Source organism: Aspergillus puulaauensis, chromosome 2, assembly GCF_016861865.1.
Source record: "Aspergillus puulaauensis MK2 DNA, chromosome 2, nearly complete sequence".
In the NCBI taxonomy this organism is placed as follows: domain Eukaryota; kingdom Fungi; phylum Ascomycota; class Eurotiomycetes; order Eurotiales; family Aspergillaceae; genus Aspergillus; species Aspergillus puulaauensis.
This window is the reverse complement of record NC_054858.1, coordinates 4,574,585-4,597,079: the sequence shown is the minus strand read 5'-3', so window position 1 is coordinate 4,597,079 and position 22,495 is coordinate 4,574,585. Positions and strand designations below refer to the sequence as shown.

The 22,495-nt window shown below is 46.9% G+C and overlaps 8 protein-coding genes across 8 annotated transcripts; 5 read left to right on the top strand and 3 right to left on the bottom strand.

Moving 5' to 3' along the window:
* Positions 1-312: 312 nt before the first annotated feature.
* APUU_21845A (cytidine deaminase) lies at positions 313-1,189 on the top strand (the record flags this gene model as incomplete). Its single annotated transcript, XM_041700643.1, has 5 exons — positions 313-391; positions 492-625; positions 722-807; positions 984-1,065; positions 1,148-1,189. The coding sequence occupies 5 exons, from the start codon at positions 313-315 to the stop codon at positions 1,187-1,189; spliced, it is 423 nt and encodes a 140-aa protein (XP_041553607.1).
* A 340-nt stretch (positions 1,190-1,529) lies between these two features.
* On the bottom strand, positions 1,530-6,011 carry VPS10 (vacuolar protein sorting/targeting protein 10; the record flags this gene model as incomplete). Its single annotated transcript, XM_041700642.1, has 2 exons — positions 1,530-2,160; positions 2,227-6,011. 2 exons carry the CDS (start codon positions 6,009-6,011, stop codon positions 1,530-1,532), a joined length of 4,416 nt encoding a protein of 1,471 aa, XP_041553606.1.
* A 623-nt stretch (positions 6,012-6,634) lies between these two features.
* On the bottom strand, positions 6,635-7,543 carry APUU_21843S (uncharacterized protein; the record flags this gene model as incomplete). Its single annotated transcript, XM_041700640.1, has 1 exon — positions 6,635-7,543. The coding sequence occupies one exon, from the start codon at positions 7,541-7,543 to the stop codon at positions 6,635-6,637; it is 909 nt and encodes a 302-aa protein (XP_041553605.1).
* Positions 7,544-9,066: 1,523 nt separating this feature from the next.
* On the bottom strand, positions 9,067-11,777 carry SEC10 (exocyst subunit SEC10; the record flags this gene model as incomplete). The annotated part of the gene is made up of 2 exons (XM_041700639.1): positions 9,067-9,558; positions 9,615-11,777. The coding sequence occupies 2 exons, from the start codon at positions 11,775-11,777 to the stop codon at positions 9,067-9,069; spliced, it is 2,655 nt and encodes an 884-aa protein (XP_041553604.1).
* Positions 11,778-12,360: 583 nt separating this feature from the next.
* APUU_21841A (ditrans,polycis-polyprenyl diphosphate synthase) lies at positions 12,361-13,491 on the top strand (the record flags this gene model as incomplete). Its single annotated transcript, XM_041700638.1, has 2 exons — positions 12,361-12,850; positions 12,911-13,491. The coding sequence occupies 2 exons, from the start codon at positions 12,361-12,363 to the stop codon at positions 13,489-13,491; spliced, it is 1,071 nt and encodes a 356-aa protein (XP_041553603.1).
* Positions 13,492-15,357: 1,866 nt separating this feature from the next.
* APUU_21840A (ELMO/CED-12 family protein) lies at positions 15,358-17,584 on the top strand (the record flags this gene model as incomplete). The annotated part of the gene is made up of 3 exons (XM_041700637.1): positions 15,358-15,621; positions 15,716-17,069; positions 17,124-17,584. The coding sequence occupies 3 exons, from the start codon at positions 15,358-15,360 to the stop codon at positions 17,582-17,584; spliced, it is 2,079 nt and encodes a 692-aa protein (XP_041553602.1).
* Positions 17,585-18,019: 435 nt separating this feature from the next.
* RAD17 (putative cell cycle checkpoint protein Rad17) lies at positions 18,020-20,393 on the top strand (the record flags this gene model as incomplete). The annotated part of the gene is made up of 2 exons (XM_041700636.1): positions 18,020-18,529; positions 18,624-20,393. 2 exons carry the CDS (start codon positions 18,020-18,022, stop codon positions 20,391-20,393), a joined length of 2,280 nt encoding a protein of 759 aa, XP_041553601.1.
* A 520-nt stretch (positions 20,394-20,913) lies between these two features.
* YEA4 (putative UPD-GlcNAc transporter (Mnn2-2)) lies at positions 20,914-22,483 on the top strand (the record flags this gene model as incomplete). The annotated part of the gene is made up of 4 exons (XM_041700635.1): positions 20,914-21,207; positions 21,264-21,289; positions 21,344-21,360; positions 21,423-22,483. The coding sequence occupies 4 exons, from the start codon at positions 20,914-20,916 to the stop codon at positions 22,481-22,483; spliced, it is 1,398 nt and encodes a 465-aa protein (XP_041553600.1).
* Between the last annotated feature and the right edge of the window lie 12 nt (positions 22,484-22,495).

The following is a 22,495-nucleotide window of genomic DNA, read 5'->3' as shown; positions in this document are numbered from 1 at the left end:
TAGTGCCTTTTTTTTTTTTTTTTCCCCCCCCCTTGCCATGTACTTAAGTAGAAGCAATTACATGGTGCATGGTACTCATACCTATAAGATGTTGCGGAAATCGTGTAGTAGATGATATTTTCGCCGATAATGCAAAGCTTGGTGGAAGAAGACAAAGCGCCTGCTCCCAGTGCAACATTAATCTTGCTACTCCGCATTGACCCAGCCTATATTTCTTATTCTAACTACAGCAGCTCACCTTCAACCTTCAAGGTTTTTATTTATTGAGTCCCCAAGGTCCATAGTTATCTCTCTATATAACGGCCTGATAATATGACGTCCTCCGCTCTTACTACCCAAGAAGTAGAGCTTCTCTCTTCAAAAGCCAACGCGGCCAAAGAAGCAGCCTACTGTAAGCACTACTTCTGGGGGCGATCAAACAAAAGTTTTATCGCACCATACCCATTTCCACCTACCTCATCCAGATTTTGGGCTCATTGCTATTGTTTTAGGCCCGTATTCGAAATTTCGAGTAGGCGCCGCCCTCCTCTCCCAGTCAGGGGAGTACTTCACAGGCGCCAATGTGGAAAATGCCTCATATCCTGTCGGCACATGTGCTGAGCGAGTGGCGTTTGGAACAGCTGTTGTATGCTGCCTGCGCATTTGCTGTTCCCCTTCTTTCTGTCCTTTTTTCCTCTTGGGTTATGTTCCCTGAAATGAGCTAACGGTGCTGTTTGTGTAGGTAGCCGGCCAGCGCCAATTCAAGGCGATTGCTGTCGCCACTGATATCACACCCCCTGCATCACCATGTGGGATGTGTAGACAATTGTAAGTATCCCCGTGCTACAAGCCGTAGAAATGCCCCTCCTCTCGTTCGGTACCCGTACCGAAAGCCAAGGCGGAAGGCATCGGTCTACACCACAAGCCGATTACTACCTGGGCTATTTACCCATCGCTCTAATCTGACCGTGATTTGAAATTTCACTAACCTGGTGTATCCATAGCATAAGCGAGTTTACATTCCCTTCATTTCCTGTTTATATGTATGACAAGGATATGAACTGCACTGTCCTTACAATGGGAGAGGTAAGCAATGATCAAGACATGTTCCGCTTCTCTTTTCCCACCAGTGTTTGGTCCATGTACAAGTGCTTATTGCGAAGTGCAGCTACTTCCGAAATCTTTTGGGCCGAATGACTTTGAGCACTAAGTGATATACTCTAGTGCCTGCTTGGCTAGATCACGTAAAATGATTAGCATAATATATATCTGTTCATGTCTGGTATTCGGCAGAAAATCAAATAGGATAAAATATATTTGAATGGTGAACTCAAAACAAACCCGTACATGCTAGAGCGTCTATCAAAGCACCGAGAGAGCAAAAAGAAAGACACTCAGTAATATTGCAAACTGAATATCCAACAAGCTGATCTATCCAATATAAAGCAGATTATCCAGAACGCAGCGCTCATAATATTACATTAACATTCACGACACATATTAATCCGCCGGACGACCAAACAAACATGGAGGGCAAACTGGCTACGACATTATAACTCATCGTCTTCGTCACCGTCAAAGTCTTCGACACCGAGCAACTCGTCTTCATCGTCAACGACGCTGCTGTAATCACCTCGTCGTGCTGCGAATGAACTTCGAGATGCATATGGGCGTGGATAGTTTCTACCGCGCGCAATGCCGCTTGCGCTCCGCCAGAGGCTTGTAGCCAACAATGGAAGTGTTTTGGCCACAGCCACAACGGCAGCAATGATAGTAATCGGGATCGTAATCAGCACAGAATCCCGAGATAGCAGTCCTTGCGGCCCAGTTGGGGACTCTCCAAGCCGAATCTGACCAAATTTGCCATCCCATATCGTGTAGACATAGTAACCAACGCCTCCCGCTACCATAATCGGTGTCGCGATAGCAAAGAAAAGTCCGATGCCACTGATCCCATGTTTTTTATCATACTCCTCTTGCTTGCCAGGGCAGGGTCGTGACTTGCGACGGTCCATCTCATTGCCGCCTTCGCATGTCGTCTGAGGAATGCGGCGATATCCCGTAACCTCCCAGAATTCAATTTCTTCTGGGTGTGCTTGGCAAAACGCAGAGGGGTCCTGAGGCTCTAACCTTGGAACGAGTCGACAGACACCACCACTTTGAGGTTCGTAGTTATAGTCGCTGGCCAAAGTTAGTTTTGTCTGAAACGAAATTCTATACAGTGTGATAATTACGGAGCAAACTCACCATTCGAAATCGGCTTTGGTGCAACTGCAATTCCTCTCGATACTGTGCAAATGAGGTCCTCGCCAATTATTCCAGCACTCAGCCGACGTTTTCTTGCGACGATACTGCGAAACGTGCCCAAATAAACAGTTCTCCTCCTGGAATGGATGTTTCGGGTTCCAAAGCTGATAGTCGTCGCTAACTTCTCCACCATTGTCAAACTCACAATCCCTATCATAGAGCCCGCTAAAGTCAACATTGATGGTGATCAGTCCGCCTGATTTTGCACCCCAGAGGATGAAATTTTTCGAGGTATCAGACGGTACAGTGGAGATATCATTTATCTCGATTTCCTCATCCGAGAATGCATGATCCTGCCAAGTGGCGCCCTCATCGGTGCTGTAATAAAGAACTTTTGTTGGCACCTGTTCGGGCACAATTACAATCACCGAGCCCGAGTCGCCATACTCCCACATATATCTACCTTTCTTAACAGGTTTCCAGGAGATCCCGCCATCATGGGTCATAAAGGTGTCAGCTTCGTCTTCGCTGGTTAGATGATCACCAACATTACCCTGGCCCATCATCAAGCCAATGGCTGAACCGGAAGAAAATGTGTCCCGCAAATCCACGCGCTCAGTGTACCCGTGCAGATGAAGTGCGCAGTTATTGGTACCCTTTCCTTCAACAACTGAGCACGAGAATTCCTTTCCGTCGGCGTCTTTGAGTGGAGGGGCCAAAAGTGACCATTCTCCTCCATCATTGTGGGTTATCATAGTCCTCAGCCTTTTGGATAGTCCGCTTTGCAATTCTTCAATGTTGCTGACAATATTCGCTACTATAACTCCCTCCATAGCTTGCATTCTCTCAAAATCAACATTCCCGATATGATTCTGGTTCACGGCGTCCAAACTGAGAGCATAGGTCGTCCCATTGCTGTTGCTCTTGACTATGGAGCCATACTGACTACCTGTCATATTGTTTCCTTGGACGTATAGGAAGATGGCGTGCTCAGAGGTGTCAAGCACAGTATAGAGGTCTTCTGTTGGCACGATGTTGGGTGGAAACTTTAAATCGGCAAACGTCGTGCCATCAACACTGACCCTGGCCTTCAAAGCGCCACTTTCCGGGTTGTGCGAGGCTACAATGATATACTCTGCCCTGGTGACATAGTTCACAACTTCTTCATCAACAACCTTCCAGTCTGAGATGCTCTCGTCATTTGTGGACATAAGCTGCAACCGGTTATTTTCATTTTCCCCTTCGTGTTGCTCGCAAAAAATGAGGAATTTGCTGTCTGGCCGATTTTCTCTATACTCAAATTCGCATTTTTTGGCGCAGTATCGTATGAGTTTCCAAGTGTCTCCTCGGTCATCACTGAAATAGGCATTCGAATGGCAGCTAGTCTGGCTATCGTCATCGTCTCTACCCACCCAAATCAACCAGTCTCTCTTAGACGGGTGGAATCTCAGTACGGAACTATCCTCTCGAGTTGGAGGCGTTCTCGCTTTGAAATGCCGAAATGTCTCTCCGCGATTGATGGTGTAGAATGCCTTTTCGCTGTCGGTGAGAATGTAAGCTGTATCACTGTTGTAGTAGTGGCGGGCTATCCCTATAACTTTGGCATCTTTCAGTTCCTGCCGCCAGCTTTTCCCATGGTCGTGAGATACAAATAATTCATGCTGGCTGCTAAGCATCATGACCGTCTCATCCTCCCCAAGATTGGAGACTTGTCGTTCTAAATAATAATAGGCTTGCATACTGGAACTGAAAGAATTTGGAGTTGAGATGATTCCTTCGTGCTTTGTCCCACCATTGGCTTCCTTGCATGGTAATTCGATATCCTTATCAAGATTCACTCCATCTTTGCTAACGCACGCGTCGCCAGGAATCAATCTCCAGCCCGATGGGCCCATGAATGTATCGGATGGGCTAGTACATTTTCCTTCCGGAGGGATCAAAGACTGCGGTGGGGAACAGCCTTTGCCATCTTCACTCCGCATGTACTGGCACTCGAAGTCCTCCGCGGTACATTTGCACGGTTCAAATTTCGACATGGAGCTATTGAATGCTTCCGCAACGAAGCAGTCAGCATTAGCCTTTCTTCGCCTGAAAAATTGCTTGTGTCCCATCAAGCAATCAGGGTCACCATTTTCATCCAAGCGAGCTGGCCAATGGGGATCAAAGTCATTGTCTTCACATTTACGCTCATGCAAGTCATTGAGGTCAATTGCATAAACGAAAAAGCCTTCCTTCGAGTGACCGAGAAACATGAATTTTAAACTCGTTGAGTCTGGCGTAGTGGTCACAATTGTGTCGGGCATTTCAGCATCGACCTCATGAGGAAGATCAACTGACTTCCACTCCTTTCCATGATCCAGGGAATATTGTATTTTCTTGACTTTAGCTTTATCACTTATTGCCATCAAAACGGCGCCCTGATCACCAAACTCATACTTATGCGGCCCCTTTAAGGCAAGACGCCAAGTAAGACCAGCGTCATCTGATACATAAAGGTTTCCCTCTGAGTAGGCACCGAGATGATCGCCAGTATTACCGACTCCCATTACCAGCCCAGGTGCAGGGCTCGAAAAAACACGGCCCGAGTTTGAATTCGAGTTCACAGAGTGTAAATGAAGGGTTTCCCCGTCAACTTTCAGTGGCTGGAAAGTCCGTCCATCATCAAAACTTATTTTGCTGATAACCTCCTTTCTTGAGCCAGTTTCAACTTCCTTCGGGTTTTTGACAGTATTCACCAACACTATCCCTTGAATAGCAGCTATTTTCTCGAAATCAACATAGCCTCGTGGGCCGCTATTCGTATTCTCAATGTTGCGAGTAAAATAAGTGCCATCCGAGTTGGACGTGAAGAGCGCACCCATACCGTGGTGGGCATTTGTTCGAACGTCAACCTGAAGACTATAATCCGTACTCTCCAAAACAGTATAGGCATCCTCCTCTAGCCTATGATCACCGAATTCGGCCCGATGCCATTTTTCGGTATCCACAGTCACATATAAAGCACGCTCGGTGGTCCCTTGTGAGTCAACGGCCGCGACAATGAATCGCTTGACTTGCGCGATGGCACTGACACCGGATACGGGGCGGCCATTCTGAAGCTTAACCTCTATGCCTGGATTCTTGAAGTAGTCGTCAGAGTAGACAAGTCGGAATGAAAATTTTGATGATGCCTTCAAGCCTGAAACTACACAAATTGTGCGTTTTTCGATATTCTTCGGCACGTCTGGGTCTGCTGCGAATTGAGGATTCCCTACCGCCCAATAGCACCCGCCAGTGCTTTCGGTAAGCACGTTTAAGGTATCAAAATCGTCCGTGGTATAATATGATCTTAATGCACATGAAATGCACGGCTTTGTCTCGAGAATGACTTTGCTCGAGTTCCGTCCATGAAAAGAAAAATGACGGTTACTCGAGTTCACAGTATCCGGGACCGTGAACGACTTCCAGGTTTTTGCTTTGTCCGTCGTAACCCAATGTCTCCCGTCTTGTCCAACTGCATATGCTTTGTGGTCGTCGAAAGGATGTTGATGGATGGAAATGACACCATGTTTCATGCCGTCATCCTCAATCCGTTCCCAGTTATCGCCGCCATCAAACGAACGTAGTAATTCCCCACTTTTCAGGCTTAGCAGAACGGTATCGGATTTCTCGAAGTAAAACATGTTATCCAACTCCGCATGGAGCTTATATGAGCTGATGCTGGGCTTCTCCTTCTTCGCGATGGTCGGCGGCAACAAGAGCGCCAGTATTAGGCAGCCCAAAAATTGGATCCATCGAGATGCCATGGTCGTCGATCACCAAACATTAGAAGGGGCAAGGTGACTGGAAGCCTGCAGCCCGGCAGAGTGCCTCGCAATAGACTGGTCGGACTCAGTATCAAACTAAAGATGACCTTCCTTAAAAAAGGCGATCTAAAACGCGTAAAGCAAATTGGCGGGTGGCAAGCTTAGAAACAAGAGAGTGTGGCTGCGAGGATTAGCAAAACTGAATGAGAACATGAGCGTAGGTGACCATAGGTATTGTCCGATAATAATAGATCTCCAGGTGGCCTTGAAAGCTCCATGGTCACGTGGCTCTGCCTAGACCCAGTAGGTGGTTGCAGGTCAACTCCATATTCATAATTACGTATTTGCCCAATTCAATCGTTGAGATCTTGGCAGCGAGTTACGTAGATCCTCTACCTTCTATGATTGCTTAATTACTATTATATACCCCGTATTTTATTTGTCTTTATACATGAGGGGGGCGGGAATTGCACCTGCAGAATCAAGTATACGACATCTCTATTTTTAAGTGGGTTTGATTATGCTTGGTGCTCTGAGATAGCACGCACCGGGGTATATAGGTGGGCTCAGTATCGCCCGAACGCTAAACAGTACTGAACAAAATTATTCAAACAAGTTTAATGTTAATCTCTCCGTCGACGGAACTTGCGCCACATCCTTTTCATCACATTTTGGTCATTCGTGTCCTGATCCCAGAACTCAGATATATCATGAGTCAAGGGCAACGGTTCGGTCGTTGTGGTAGGGGTAAGACAGGAGTCATCTCGAAGATCTGGTCTTGTGAGAGTCATTCTCAACGTCATTTCCCGAGAGTTCAGGGTCTGCTGCTGAAGATACGGCTCTGCCGGTGGCATCGTCGAATCCCTCTTGTTGTCCACGAAAGACGTATCACGCGAGTCTTGAGGGCCCTTTGTAACATGAGAAAGCCGTGAAAACTTTGAGCATGGACCATTTTTGGTACCGCGTACGGGTATATCAACGTCGTTGTCGTCGTCGTCGTCATCATCATCCTCCTCTTCCAGGAATGTACCTTTAAATTTATGGATCCGAAAACTTGAACTTGGCTGAACAGAGTCCTGGATTGGGGACTCCTTTTCTTTCAATGCAGGAAATCCAAATTCAATTGCCTCATCAAATTTCTGTGGAGATGCGAGGAAGACTCGAAGCTTAAGGCGAGCTTCTGGGTCGTGGTAGTACTGTGCAGAAGGATCGATGCTGGAGGTCGAAGATTGCGATATATGACGGGATTTGCTTTTATTCGTCGGTTGGGAAAAAGAGGAGCGACTTGCGCAGACAGATTGGGATTCGATGGTCGGACTAGAGACTGGGGTCTTTCTATAAGACGCCAACGAGGTCGACTTGCGAGACAGATTAACTGAGTTGAAAGACAGTGTTCTTCTGAAAGACGGCCTTCTTTTCGGTGGGAGACACGATTGCGGAGTCGCTATCTGCTGCTGGTAGTTGTCCAGACTTAAGTCGATATCTGTATCTTCATCTAGCCAGCGGAAACTATTGTAAAGCGAGTCTTCCATATTGAGCTGGAAGTTAGGCCAGGCGCACAGCGACCCGAAATTTCCAATTTCTAAGTCGAAACAATAAGGCAAATGGTCTTGCGAAGACGACAGCCTCGGGACTCCAGGAGTCGGAACTCGGAAGTGATGATTTATGAACGTGGTGGGTTCCGGGGCTCAGCTTGGGGACGAGGTAGCATTGCTATATCAAACCCGGGCTGCGCTCAGAACTATAGCCGGGGAAAGGAGAAAGCAGGTTTGGAACAGGTTTGAGATACTTCTAGGATACGGACTTTGGTAGGCCGGGCTCTCGAAAGGAATTATCAGGGTTGCGAATGAAAGTGGAGAGGCAGAAGGTGGAAGAATCGGCAACGCAGATTGGTCTAATCCAGCCATCCTGTTCAGACTTCAGACTTGCAATAGTTGATCCGGGCCCTCATCGCCCTCGTGCCAAGGCACGCGCCAGCTTGAAAGCTTCGAGAATTTGCGAAAAGGGGAGCGCTGGTGTAACGGGCAGAGCTGTGAGTGGTGCTCGTGGGAACTGCTGTTTCAAGGCACCGGAAATTGTAAAAAATCACAATGGCCAATGCCAAATGGTGCCCATGGACCAACCCACACTATGTATAATAGTTCATAGTTCATGCGCAGTAGTTCAGGGATGAGCCGTAATCATCCACTAATGGATCAGGGGCGGGTTCAAGAACTCCACGAGGCTTCAAGGAAGACAAACTACGGAGTAACTACGGAGTAAATCAGACGACTATTACGTATTGAGTTTCCCAGAAATTGAGTCTCACTCTTTCATGAGTCTTTATCATTTGCCATCCGCTTTTCCGGGAGGGTACTCCGTACGGACTATGGAGGAAGTTTAAGAGCAGTTGGGGGGGTTCCGTCCCCCACAGCCGAGACAGCAAAGTTCGCAGCAACCAGGTCCTGGACTACATGACTGTAGGTACGTACGTTCCGTATTGTTTGCCGTTGACTTGAAGGACGCCACAATAGAGATCTACACTATTATAGACGAGCTTAAGGCTGGTTCTCACAGGAGTGGAACGAAGTGTTGCCTATGCTCCCTCCTGAGGCTCCTGGTGTAGCTCAAAGGGGTCCTTGCTCGGTACCTAGTTGAGTTTATAGTACGTAGTCAGGAATCTAGTTAGTACGGAATACGGATACCTTACGGTTAACTTACACCGTAATTTGTTAGTTAAGTAGTTAGTCAACTACCAAGCATGACTAAATCTTTCTAGGATATGAAAACTTATCACTAACTAGTTACAGTTGGCTACTACGTAGTAGGGGTGGTGTTGGTCATGGCCGACGTTTCTGAGTACATAGGCACTACCTGCAGCAGTAGTCTCTGTGCGTCCTTCCTATTGTGGGTAACCAACCCTTCGTTGGCATTGCTTATCTCGGGTTCTACGTAATTTGAGGCCAATCCTTGGAAAAGTAAAAGTAAAAAATGAAGAAAAAAGGCAAGTACGGTTATGTTTGTCCTTTATTGCCCATTATTCGCTATAAGATTGTAAAACCTTTTCGTCGGTGACTCATACAACATTACCGGTCAGCATTTGTTGCATTGCCGCGGTGTTCGAGTCCTCTCTGCGGGAAACATATACTCTGACATCCTGTGCACCAAGACCAGCCTCAGTGCCAGGTCCTCCAGGGCCTCGTCCGGAGGGCCGAGGTCTACCGCTGGCAGAACTTCCAGGCCCGCGTATTCTCTCCCGCAAAGCCTCAGGCCCGATGACAAAAAGACTACCAACTTCAAGTAGCACGTCTAGCACCCCACTCGGCGCCCTTATATGGTCATCTATATCCCACGCTTTAAGCAAATTGGCATACTGGGTCATGTCCTTTGTGACCATTAGTCCACCAGGACCATTGACAATGAACCGTTTGAAATGTTCAAGGAGAAGGGCGCGAACACCCAGGGCAATTTCATTAAGCAGTTGACGCAGGTTGGTCCCGCTAGCTGGCAGCGACTTTGACGCAGTATCATGGACACGGGCTAGAAAAGCACAAAGTGTTGAACAAGTCTTATGCCTGGTCAGCATCACTCTCTCGCTAGGGTACAGGAAGAAGGAAAACGGACCGGCGTCTGTAATTTCTCTAACCAAGCTGTACTGTCACCCTCCTTGGGCCGGAAATCGTTTTTCTTCTGACTGGCAAGTATCTTATTCGTCCACATGAGTGCAGTATCGATGACTTTTTGTTCTATGGTGTTTATTTTTTCTTCTATACGGGCAGTTGCCAGGTTGGTCTTCTTTTCCATCTCACGACGTGTGGTAACGCTACCTGCTGCAAGAGGAATAAGCAGCGTATTGACGCACATTACCATTAAAGTCGCGATGCTAATCGATTCACGGACGCCGGGCAAATAAGCGAAATCGGGTTCGGTCTTTCCCGACTCTTGCGCGGCTGCAACTTCTAGAGCGGCATCGAGGCAGATTTCAAGATAACCCTCACCCATGATAGATAGTAGAAGATTCAAGAGCGTGAACATATCTTTTGGTGTTTCATTATTCATGCTCAATTCAAGTCCTCTGCCGACAGCTTCCGCGAGCCATTTGAGCATCCTTTTGGCATAGGATACGCTGGGTTGCTCGTCCTCTTCAGTGAATTTGATGTCGTTGGGCCTTGTAAGATCGTTAGACTCCTTCAGGCCTGCAATTTGGATAAGAACCTGTTTCTGTGTAGGAGAAACTTCAGAGGACTCTAAGCGCCCTATATATGCTTCACGAGCGGATGCAAGAAGTTCGCTGCTGGATTTCGAGAGAGAAGCCATGAAAGTCGTTGTAGTTTTCTTTCTACGGCCATGAAATGTGGTAAATTTGAAGAGTAAAGACGTATATAACTCCTCTAGTGTTCTCTTTTCTCTCTCAATGTAAGATGATCCAACGAAGTAGGGCACGAACAGATCCTCTAATTGCTGATCGAGGATAAGCGAAGTTTGCGAGGATATGGTTTCTGGATGTTCAGTCAATCCATGTGCTTTCAAGTCGTCGACCAGGGCACTAATGGAACTGCGAGAACTCTGCAAAGATCGGAGGAAGGCTAGGGATGAAACACTGATCGCCTTCTCTAGAACCATCTCAAGTCTCTGTTGAATCGATTGCTGGAACACCCGTTGAAGGAATTTTCCGAGTACCTGCTCATGGTTGGGAAAAGCGCGCTTAATGATAGCTGATTCCTCTTGTACCACAACTCTGACTTCGTCAATCAACGACTGGAGGCTCGGTTCAACCCCCGAAAGTTCCGCATCTGGGTCTGCAAGCCTTTCCCAGGACTCGGCATCCCCTCCAACCTCTTCAGTAACTAGCTGACTTCGGTCGATGAAGAATTGGTGTTGGTTGACAAACAACGCGACGACGCTTGCCCCGCCATTAAAATCTTGAAGCACCGTAGCACAATCCTTCATCCCTTCAAAGTTTGCTTTGCGATAGAAGTCGTCGAATTGTTTTAAAAGGTCTTTTTCAAGTGTCTCGGAAAATTTTTCGATGATCTCGCGCGTGTTCCATCTGAATCCATTATTTCCTTGCAGAGTGATGCCGGTTGATGTAGGATGCCCATTCTTGTACGGTTCGTTGCCTCTATGGTTTGGTTCATTCCAGCTATTCGGGTCAAGCCGCTGGCTAATCCTGAGTAGCTGTCGCGCAATATGTGCAGATCGCACCTTTGCTTCCCCAGACCCAGCTCGTCTTAGATTCTCCAGAAGAGTAATCTCCCCCCTATTACTCACTCCATCCCAGCATTCCAGTAAAAAGTGGGCATCGAGCGCTCGACGTCGTTGTCGGTCAAGTTCTTCCAGCCTCCGTCCTGTTTCTACAGCCATGTTTCCAGTTGCACCGGCCAATTCTCCTCCAGGGAGCCCAGAACCATGAAGCGACGTGTCCAGCTGTTGAAATGATTCAATGGCTTGCTTCAACTTCTTCCCCAAGGTATTAAGGTTCTGAAAGTGCTGTGCCTCGGCCCTACGAACAGCCGCCGACAGTTCGTTTTCTTTGATTTCCAAGTCGCCAGACAACTCACCCAGACGTCGCTGCGCATGTTCGAAAGTCCGGATGAGAGGTTTTGGGTCAAAGGCCTGGTTCCCACTGGCAGGGCCAAGCGTAGAGCGACGGTTCGAGGTTACAGAGTCGGAAAGAGCCTCGACAAACTCCTTGACTATGTAATCGCGACTAGAAAAGTCTTCGAGGGTGAAGCTTGGACCTTTGGGGAAAACCGATCGGGAGTTGCGATTTGACGGGGAAGACATAGTCACATTGACTGGAAACCGAGTGTATTGTTTTGCGGCATGGGCGCTTTAGGGGTGTATTCTCTAACTGTAGGTTGTAAATTGTGACTGTGAATTATTATTGTCGTCGTGCTGGGAGGAAGGAAGGTCAATTAACAAGACCAGTCCATCCATGATGCACCACGAGCAAATGCGGAAACGGAAGCTCATGTGGCTCGGCCCGTCGGGGACTTCAATCCAACCCCGGTTCGAATCGGGTCACGACCTTTCTTTTCTTTTCAGTTGGTTATATCCAGATTGGGAAAGTGAGGTGGAATTATGGGAACTCACTCCATGTGCACATAGGTCTGGTCTTCACAAGATACCTTTGAGCATTTAAGGTGAGAAGGACACATCAGCGAGACTGCATTGATGAAGCTGCTGCCTATTGCCAGGCCAATATGATTCAAACCGCACCGAAGGCGGAACTGCGTCTGATTGCAACGAAGTAGGTTGGAAACCTTGTGATCGCATTTTCCTCTCCGGGGCTCTTTTCAGTCAACAACATTTTCTTCCATCCCAAGTCTACCAGCTGCCAACGCCGTAACACCACTACGTCAATATCATGGTTTCGAAACGAGATAGGGAATTTCTCAGGGAAAATATTCGCTCCAGGGGAGGCAAGCTTAGTGCTACTGATCGCGAAGATATCTTGAAACCGTACCTTCCAGACCCATCGGAACTTCCACGCTGGTCACCTCAGCGACGCAAGAAGCTTCCCCGCAAAACACCAATCCGAACATTCCTCAAATTGCAAATTCACCTCATTGCCTATACCTTCCTTCATATCTTCTTTGGCATCGCCGTACGACTCGTCCAGAGTTATCATGCTGTCGTGGATCGGATCCTGGCTATCATTTACTATCACCACCGAACACCGGAACTGATACAGAAAGATGTTAAAGGTCTCGACCGCTTACCTGAGCATTTGAGTGTAGTTCTGTCTCTCCGCAAAGAGGATGATGCTTTACCGATTCTCATGGATGAAGTTGCGGAACTTGTGTCCTGGTCAGCTAGTGCTGGCATACCAGTACTAAGTGTATACGAGAGGAGTGGTAAGTGCAATATCAGTGGAATCAAGGTCGTTGCATATGTGCTAAACAATATCCTCTCAGGTGTTCTCAAATCCTACATTCCGATTCTACATCAAGCCATCACCAACAAGCTATCTTCCTACTTCGGTATCACACAACAGCCCGTCCTCCAACTGTTCGCGCCCCATCACCCGGTTTACAAAAATCGTCAAGATGGAGACGCCTCTCACACCTCTTTGGTTGTACTTCTTTTGTCTGCAACAGACGGACAGGAGACTTTCGTTGATTTAACGAAGACATTAGCAGAAATGTCACAGAATGGAAAGCTTTCGCCGGAAGACATCACGACGGAGTTAGTCGATGCAGAGATCAGCGAGATAACAACGCGGCCATCTCAGGAAGTTACACCAACCTCTACACATAACAATCTCGATTGTCCCCGAATCACTCAACCAGTCAAGCCAGAACCTGATCTTCTTCTGGTTTTTGGGCAATCTCTGAAACTCAACGGGTATCCACCCTGGCATATACGCCTTACCGAGATGTACTGCACAGGTGTCAATAGTGATGGGGTATCAGGCTACAATGAAATTGTAGAGTACCAAGGGTTTCTCAGGGGCCTTTGGCACTATGCCGGTGCTCAAATGAGATTTGGACGTTGAGTACTACTTCGGGACAGGATATACATACGCTATGATGTATACTCGTATGAAAAGACTTTATGACTCTGTCGTTCCGTATCTTGCAGTCAATAACAACCATTATTCAGAGTTGATTATGGAACGATGAGAAAAGTGCTGTGCTGGTATAGCATGCCAGCGGTGGGTGGTATTCTAGATCCTAGAAAGTCGGCGTCTTCTTACACAGCCTTAATGGGACCGGTATATTGGATCTGCCCTTTAAGAAGCTCCGGCAGGTAGCTGTGCTTGATTTGACAGAAGCTACTAATAGTAGTAGCCCTAGATGGTGTAATATGCCGTACTACCGGTACTCGGTAACCTGGCATTTATGCGTGTGGCAAAGGGCCCGTTTCTAGTCGTAAACGTAACTAAAATTGCCACCTTATTCTTCAACTAAAAAAGTATACTATTGAATCACGAAAGCACCTAAAAATCTCACTGTGTTTCAGGTTATCCAGGTTGTTTAATTAGTTATCATAGAACAATTACCCTGTAAATAAAGATATCGCTGACTTATCCTATGCAAGCAAGGCATTGTACCACCTCCATCCCAGTCTCGGTAATCCATTCGACTGCACAGCAAGAGCATATCCTCTTAGACATACTATCTTTCATGATGCTAACACTTGTCCGCGACTGCAGATCGTCTGAGGAACTCCTCTCTATCTCTTGATTCATCTGGCCAGCCCGGCTACAGCAATCAGCTACATCACACCGGCGCAAACAGATAAAGCAAGCCCGTTGGCCACACAGATCGCAATCAGCATAAGCTTCGAGGAGCTCTCGGGTAGTGGGGCTTCTGTGGCATATGTGGCAGGAGCGTAGAAATGACGCCGATGCACAAAAGTTTTGCTGCGGTGACCTCGATGCTAAAGTTCTAGGGAATAGTGGTGGTGGTGGTGAAATGTTCATGTTGGTTGGTAAGCATACGGGCTGAGGCACAGTCTTGTGTTGTGTTGTATCGGAGTAAAACTGCTGAGTGAGCGAGGGTTGTGGAGTCTGTTGTGAATAGAAGGATGACTGCTGAAGAGCTCGTCGTTTCCGTTTAAGGCATTGTAGGTGCGGAGAACACTCATTGTTACAATGCTTCACTGGGTCCGTATAGCCCAAGTGGAACGAAGTATCAAGGCCATGAACTTGTGGAGTGATTACCCTGATACTAATCGAGAATTAGACAATAAATTATTTGAGGGAAGTTCGGAGATATTATCCTTTCGGGTCTTGTAAGCCATTCTCACCTATTGATAGCATGAGGTACTTCCACTTCAAGCGTGTCTTTTTCTCTTTTTCAAGTTTGCGCTTGGAAGGAAAATATTATTCTGTCCAGGCCACATGCTTGACAACTATTCAAGGGCAGAGTCGGCACAGGGATTCGTCCGTTAGAGAGCAAAGTATATGAGCCCAAAAGAAGGTACTAACTAGTGCTATATGTTATCAACGCGGATATCTTGAGAGCTTTTAGCTTCCTTCAGGCTCTCACGCCAGTGTGCTGAACTGCTGGCAATTCCCAACTTACCGCCCACTAAATCGAACGCTAGTGCTCGGGGAGCCAGGAACCGCATTTTGGATTCTGAGCTGGTGTGGATGGATCCGGTTTTCATCTCTCAATTGGATATCCATAACTCCTAGTGAGGTGTGGCTCCACCGACTCAGCGCCGGTCCCCTGGCGAATCGCGCGTCTGGATTTTGGATCTCATCTCCCCCTCAAACGTACTTTGAAGTTGGGGGCCCCTGCGATTTCATTATTGTTGTTTGGCATGGGGCAGCAATTGCATGCTCAGGCACTTGCAAGTATTTCTTGACCACTAGTACATGTTTCGCCAGTGAATACACGAGCACCAGTCTGCTATGGAGAATAATGTGTCCGAGCTAGTCGAGAGACTAGGGAGTGAAGAAGATGCGGTGCGCAAAATGGCCGTGTTCAAACTCCAAAGCAACATCGGAGACCCTTCGTTTGCAGATGTCTTCATCGCAGAAGGCGGCTTGACACGACTTCGCTATCTCACCTTAAATGCGAGTGGAAATACCCTGGCATACAGCTTAACCAGCTTTGCAAGACTCCTAGAAGTTGATAAGGGATGGGAATGCGTGGACCAGGAATTAGTGGAACGAGTATGTTCTCAACTGTACAATACTCCAAAAGCTATCGGCGCTGGCCTCTTTTATAGGCTCCTTACTAATGTAAAATGCGATTTGTTTTGTCTAGGTCGTTGAGCTTATCGTTACGCACCCTCTAGTGAACATCTTGAGAGGTGCAATGTCTATTCTTGTCTCCATCGTTTCCCATCCTTCTCCAGCTGGTCACACATCAACGAATGGAGTATTCGGGTTCCGAGCTCTGAAGCCTGCAATCGCCATTTATCCCCAATTTCTCGAAATGCTTGTCAGCAGACTCTCTTCAGCCGATCACGCACTCTGCGCCAATGCTCTACAATTGATCAACTCGCTAATGCGCGATTCCATAACCAATGACTCGAAACTTGAATGGCCGAAATTTATCCAGAAACTGCAAGACCTCGGTGTTATTAAAGCTGTCTACTCGTTGATGCAAGGCACGGCACTACAGGACCATGCGCACCCTCTAATCGAATTTCAATCTCTCACGAAAATTCTCCTGCGAAAATGGCGGGATATATCCTTAGACCTGGATAAACCAGAACATAGGAGGGCTCTCAAAGGAATTCATCTTGCCAGTACTCAAGAAAAAGTATCTGAAACTGGCAGCGATGTCCGCCGATCAAAGAAACATAACTCAGACAAATGGCGGCGGTTAGGATTTGAATCCGAAAGCCCGGTATTACAATTTGAAGACATGGGGTTCCTGGGCATGATGGACTTGGCGGATTTTGTTCGGAATCACCAAGACGAATTCCAGAAAATGCTCCTTGAGCAGTCAACTAAGTCAGCTGAACAACGTTGTCCGATTGCCCGCGCTTCCCTATCCGTTACATCGATTCTATACGACCACTTTGAGGTTGATAAGTCTGAGACCGAAGATAACAAAACTTACATGTTGCTGGAATCCCGTTCTAATCTAGATAAACTATTCAAGCCACTTCTGTTACATTGGACCAGATTACATGTCGGGGGCTTGTATGCGTTTTTCCGTCTGTGGAAGTCAACAAGCGCAGAGATTGAAGACTACGATAAGATCGTGGAGCTTGTTCGTATACTGATCGAGTCAGTCGTTGGAGGCGCCCGTCGAACGAAAGATGTGCAAGATGTGGAGGAAGAATTAACAGACTTTGAATATAGTCGACTGCGCAACCTACAAATGGAGCTTTTGGAACTCACTTACGAAGACGTTTGGGGGCAGCATCTGCGCCAGGTACGCGAAGAATTACAGCACGAGGCCCTCCAGTTTGTCAAGGAGCAAAGAATCAGGTGTCTACTACACGGTTCTTGGTTTCCCAACGATGGCACCCCTAAAACGGACGGGAAATCAGAAAATCCCAAGTGGAGGTATATTCAACTCTCACATAACCGAAGGTTTCTCCATTATGGAGATTTCGAGGTGATAAACATAGAGCGCCCAGAGCTCGATGTGCTTCCGGGGAAAAGTGAGATACCCTTGCATTTTAACAGTTTAGTTCGCCAGGCTAATGTTTCGTCAGTCGACTTATCTATTGTATCGTCGGTGGTCTCCAATGTATCAGCGTCGCCCGACAATGCGTCTTCTTCAACAGTTAAAAGCATACCACATCATGTTTCATCCACAAAAATCACGGTCTATGGCTATGTCCAGGCTGCCGTTTCTGGTGGTATCCAGAAAAGCAATGGACATTCGCGTTCTACTAGCAGAGCTACACAAAGAGAAACTACTCTTTTAACTCTCCGTCCAGAGTCCCCAAGTGTGGCGTCCGAGTGGCTCGACGGTTTGCTCATGCTTCTAAATCAACAGCCTATTACCGCCGAGACAAGCAAGTTGATAAAACTTATTAGTAACTACGGACTCAAAATCCGGCTACTAAATGTCCGGTTCGATGACGCAGTATTTGCAGGCGAGGCCCCATCCGCTCCCTCACGGGAGGGACTTACTGACGATTACTATTATGATATCTTTGGTGGTTCATAACGCGCCAACTGCGACACAATCCTATGAAGTTGACCAGCACCTCAAGCAATCTGCATTAATGCATTTATATAGTAACCAGCTATAAGACACTATTCTCTATACTGTCGTGAGTCATTCCTAGAACCTCACGCTAAATTGGTGTTCTATCGACATCGAAATCTTCAAATGCATAAGGATAAACAATAAAATAATTGTCCAAACTTACCAATAACTCGTAACATCTAGGTATGTTTTTTGTAGTTGAATTAATAAGCACTTGTTGTAGCCGTACGTAAATAGGAACGGAGGTCGGTTTGCGCAGACGCTTAGATACGGAGTAAAGAAAAGTCCATACATGGTCCACACTATCCATATCTCTCTCTACCTGGCTTTCCGAACCCGACACTCGACAGTTCCCGATCCATCAACTTTCTTACTCCCGCCCAGGGTCCTCCCATGAAACGCGATCACTGCGCGCCACATTCAAATAAACCATCAATACGCGAACTACCTCGAAACACAACCGACCTGAATGGTTCGAAACGACGATGGCCCTGCAAGGTGGCGAAGTCAGGTAGCGCAGCTCCGGCAGTTAAAGAGATGGGTGACAACGAAGACTTGATTGAGGATGACTATGATTCCTATGACGAATTATTCGCCCAGCACTTTACGGGCGAAAGACTTTCGCAACTTGATGGAGCGGAAGTTGTTCCTGCTTCCCAGGATAAGCCTCCAATATCCTCTCAAACGAAAAGTGCAAGGAGTTTACAGAAATCTACAAACAATGCCAAACGCTTCATTTTACAATCGAAGACCCCTCGATGCCCCGATTTACAAAATGAACAGAAATTGCCTTGGGCACAGAGATATGCTCCTCAAACGTTGGAAGAATTAGCTGTTCACAAAAAAAAGGTCAGCGATGTAGAGCAGTGGTTGACCAATGCACTCACGGGGAAATCTCGAAAAGTATGTCAGAACTAAACCTTTTGTCGCTAATAGTTCACCTGGAATGAAGTATTTACCGCTGTCTTTTGGGGTTCTCGATTGCTAACCGACATAGAATCTACTTGTTCTCAAAGGGCCTACAGGGAGTGGGAAAACCACTACGATATCGTTACTGTCAGACAAACTGAAATTCAATATATTGGAGTGGGAAAACCCATTAGGCTCCGAGTACGGGGGAGAGGATTATCTCTCCTTTGGGTCCCAGTTTGATGGATTTCTGAGCCGCAGTCATAAGTTTCGCAGCCTTGAATTGGATAGCAGTGGTGGCGCACAGTCACCCATGAAAGCCAATCCCCTCCAGCGACGTATCATTCTCATTGAAGAATTTCCAACCTTATCAAGTCCAAATGCCTCGGTTCTCGCTGCTTTTCGGCTATCTATATTGCGATATATCTCCGTGAATGCACCACATGTCCGAACTGATTATTATAGTGGTGAAACTGAGATACCACCAATTGTTATGATTGTATCCGAATCATTTTCAAATCCCGAGTCTTCATTCGAAAACCTGACAGTTCACCGCTTGCTTGGTCGCGAAATCTCAAACCATTCGAGTACGAGTGTCATCGAGTTCAATAGCATTGCGCCCACGTTCATGTCCAAGGCGCTGAAGCTAGTTTTGAAAAAGAGTGCATATCAGCCCATGGGTAACCAAGCTTCAACGCAGTTCACAATCAAAACCATTTCTATGATAGGGGATATTCGAAACGCAATCGCCTCCTTGGAGTTTTTTTGTCTCCGCAGCGGCAACCAATGGCCCGAAGGGGTTCACGACACCTCCAACATCAGAGCCGCAGCTCGAAGTCGCAAAAAGATGCCCCCTGTCAGCAGTGAGACACAAATTTTATCTCAGAGGGAAGTCGGTCTCGGCTTATTCCACGCAGTTGGAAAAATAATTTACAATAAACGAAATAGCAGCACTGATACCGAGAATCCACAAGACCTTGACCAATCCGGTGTCTCTCAGGTGCATGTTAATGAATTACTAAATGAGACTGGAACAGACATTAAATCGTTCATTGGTGCCCTCCATGAAAACTATGTGCCCTCTTGCAGCGGCCCGTCATTCACAAGATGTCTGGATGACTGTATCGGATCTCTGTCGGACAGTGATATGCTCTGCGTTGACCAAAAGGGCCTTAGTAAGCCTCAAGCTGGTCTTGGAAACAATTTCATCAAACCCGGAATTGGTGTTGACTTTTTGCGACAAGATGAAATTAGCTATCAAGTTGCTGCACGCGGTCTACTGTTCTCTCTCCCTTATCCTGTGAAAAGACAAATTTCACATACGAGCAGTACGAGTCATTCGAATGACTCGCATAAACTATTCTTTCCCCCTACCATCCGACTGGCTCGTCAATTCGAAGAAACACGAAATCTCATAGATTCGTGGGGAAACGCCCTGCTTGGTTCAACCGTACGGCTGAGTGCGGTCCCACTACCAGGCCACGCTAGGTCTATATCCCCCAACTTCACTCATGAAGAAGGGGTAGGGTTTCAAAGCAATAACCATGAAACTTCGACGTCCGCCGCCGTTCCCATCACCTTCAACGATCTAATACTTCATCAGTTACCCTATATGACGATGATCCTTGGAAAGGATGTGGGGTCGAGCGCCCAAAGGATTACCAGTCCTGAAACTCGCGGCTTGAACTACCGCTTGCAACAAGACGAGCAATATGCATGGGGCTCATCTGCTTCCGGTTTTCGAAGGCTCGGACGTGAAACTCGGAGTCCTCAATTCGAACGGCAGGCACTAGTGGTTTCCCAAGCGGACGATGAGCAGCTTTTTCTCAGTGACGACGACATTGTAGATGATCTATGATTTTATTCTTTCGGATAGCTCACATTCGCCTGTTTTATACAATTTAGCCGCGGTGTCAGCAAGGCGATCAACAAAACCATCACCACGCCATAAGATTTTATGTATATGTACATACGTATACAAGGTAGAAAAACTTTCGAACTATAATTTAGGTCCGAAAGGCGTAATAATCTACGTAAATAACACTCTGTACGTAGTGCCACTTTGCCAACGATTCTGTAACTCTGGGGTAATACTTATATAAGGTTTACACTGAAGTTAGTTGGGCTGTGTACACTGCTAACTAAGGACTGCGGAGTAACTAACTATTTTCACTTCTCGTTAGGAGATTAGTAAGAGCCTAATGGAAGGTAACTAACTCAGAAGTTACTCACGAGTTAGCCTACCGTATGTTAACTAGCGCGAGGCTAGGACCTTGATCCAAAGCTTAAAACGATTCAGCTGTTAGTGAATCATTTTTTTTTATCTAATTCTCTATTAATAATCCCTACCCATGACACCAATCGTCTTGCGGATTTAAATGACAATGGCAACAAAGTCTCCCGCACAACATGCGCCTGGAAATAATGACTCATTCCGGACGGAGAATGGCCGCCAGCTGAAATCTCGCCCCGGTCGTTCCAACTCGACTTCTGCCTTGCATTCACAGCGGAGCTCCGAGAAAACCACAAGCATGGCTGGGCGAAAAGCATCCGGGCATGTGTCTGTCTACAGCATGCCGGACATTGCAGCTACAGCAGCTAAAGCTACATTTACTCATTGGACGAGCATTTCCCTGATGGTTTCGTTGATCTTCGGAGGTTGCTGTGCGAATGTGGGTGGATAGATATCATTTTGGGGCGAGCTATCTAAACTAATTTTCGAGACAAGGTATTTGCGCTTGAAGCAATAATTAAGTGAGTGCAAGAGACCTGTCAAGATAATACTGAATGTTTGCTTACCAATTATAGGGATCAACCAAGTTCAGGTACGTACATTGAATTAGACTCCACTCTCTGGTGTTGAATGTTGTATTCTGACTATCTCAAGGGCCATTAATAACCTTTGCTCAGTTCCTCCTAACTGCGCTTTTTATGTCGCCGAGCTTCGTTTCGCCATCGGCAGGCTACCGGTCGTTCTTTCTTGGTCGGCGCTCTATCCCGTTACGGTCATGGCTCATTTACACAGCATTCTTCGTTACAGTCAATCTTTTGAACAATTGGGCATTTGCATACCGGATTTCTGTGCCCCTGCATATAATTTTAAGATCTGGGGGCCCAGTCGCATCGATCGTGGTTGGTTATCTTTACACTGGCAAAAGATATTCTCAGGGGCAAATGCTCGCTGTTGCACTACTTACCTTTGGGGTCGTCACATCCGCATTGGCAGATGCACAAGCGAAGGGGCAATCTATCCATATTGAAGTCAATCGGGATTCTAGTATATCCAACACTGTTATTGGCTTTGCTATTCTTGCCTTAGCAATGCTCCTCTCTGCATTTCAAGGTATCTACGCAGATCGGTTATATGCAACTTATGGACGGAACCATTGGAAGGAAGCTCTTTTCTATTCTCACATACTTTCTTTGCCACTTTTCGTTCCGACCTTTCCGCAGCTTCTCGCACAGTGGCACGCACTAAACTCATCCCCGTCATTGTTATCCCAGGTTACGGCATTGGTAGGTCAGGCCGGAGACACAAATACATGTCTCACGCCTGGGGACACAGCAGTCTCGGGGGAGTCGTGTGCGATATCCACAAGCACTCCAGCCGCTGTTGTTTACCAAGCGCTGTTGACCTGCCGTGGTTACGAGACCTTTCAGCCCATTTTAACTGGTATCCCAGTTAAAATTTTCCATCTTCTATTAAACGCATTGACGCAATATTGGTGTATTCGTGGAGTTCACCTTCTCTCTGCAAAGTCATCGTCTTTGACTGTTACGATTGTGTTGAACATCCGGAAGCTAATTTCGCTCCTGTTGTCAATACATCTTTTTGGGAACTCTCTTTCCCAGGGTGTGCTCGTTGGTGCTATTCTTGTATTTGTGGGCGCCGCCATGTATGGCTTTGAAGGCGCACGGCTCAGGAGGGAAACCGTGAAAAGGGATTAATTGGACTGAGAG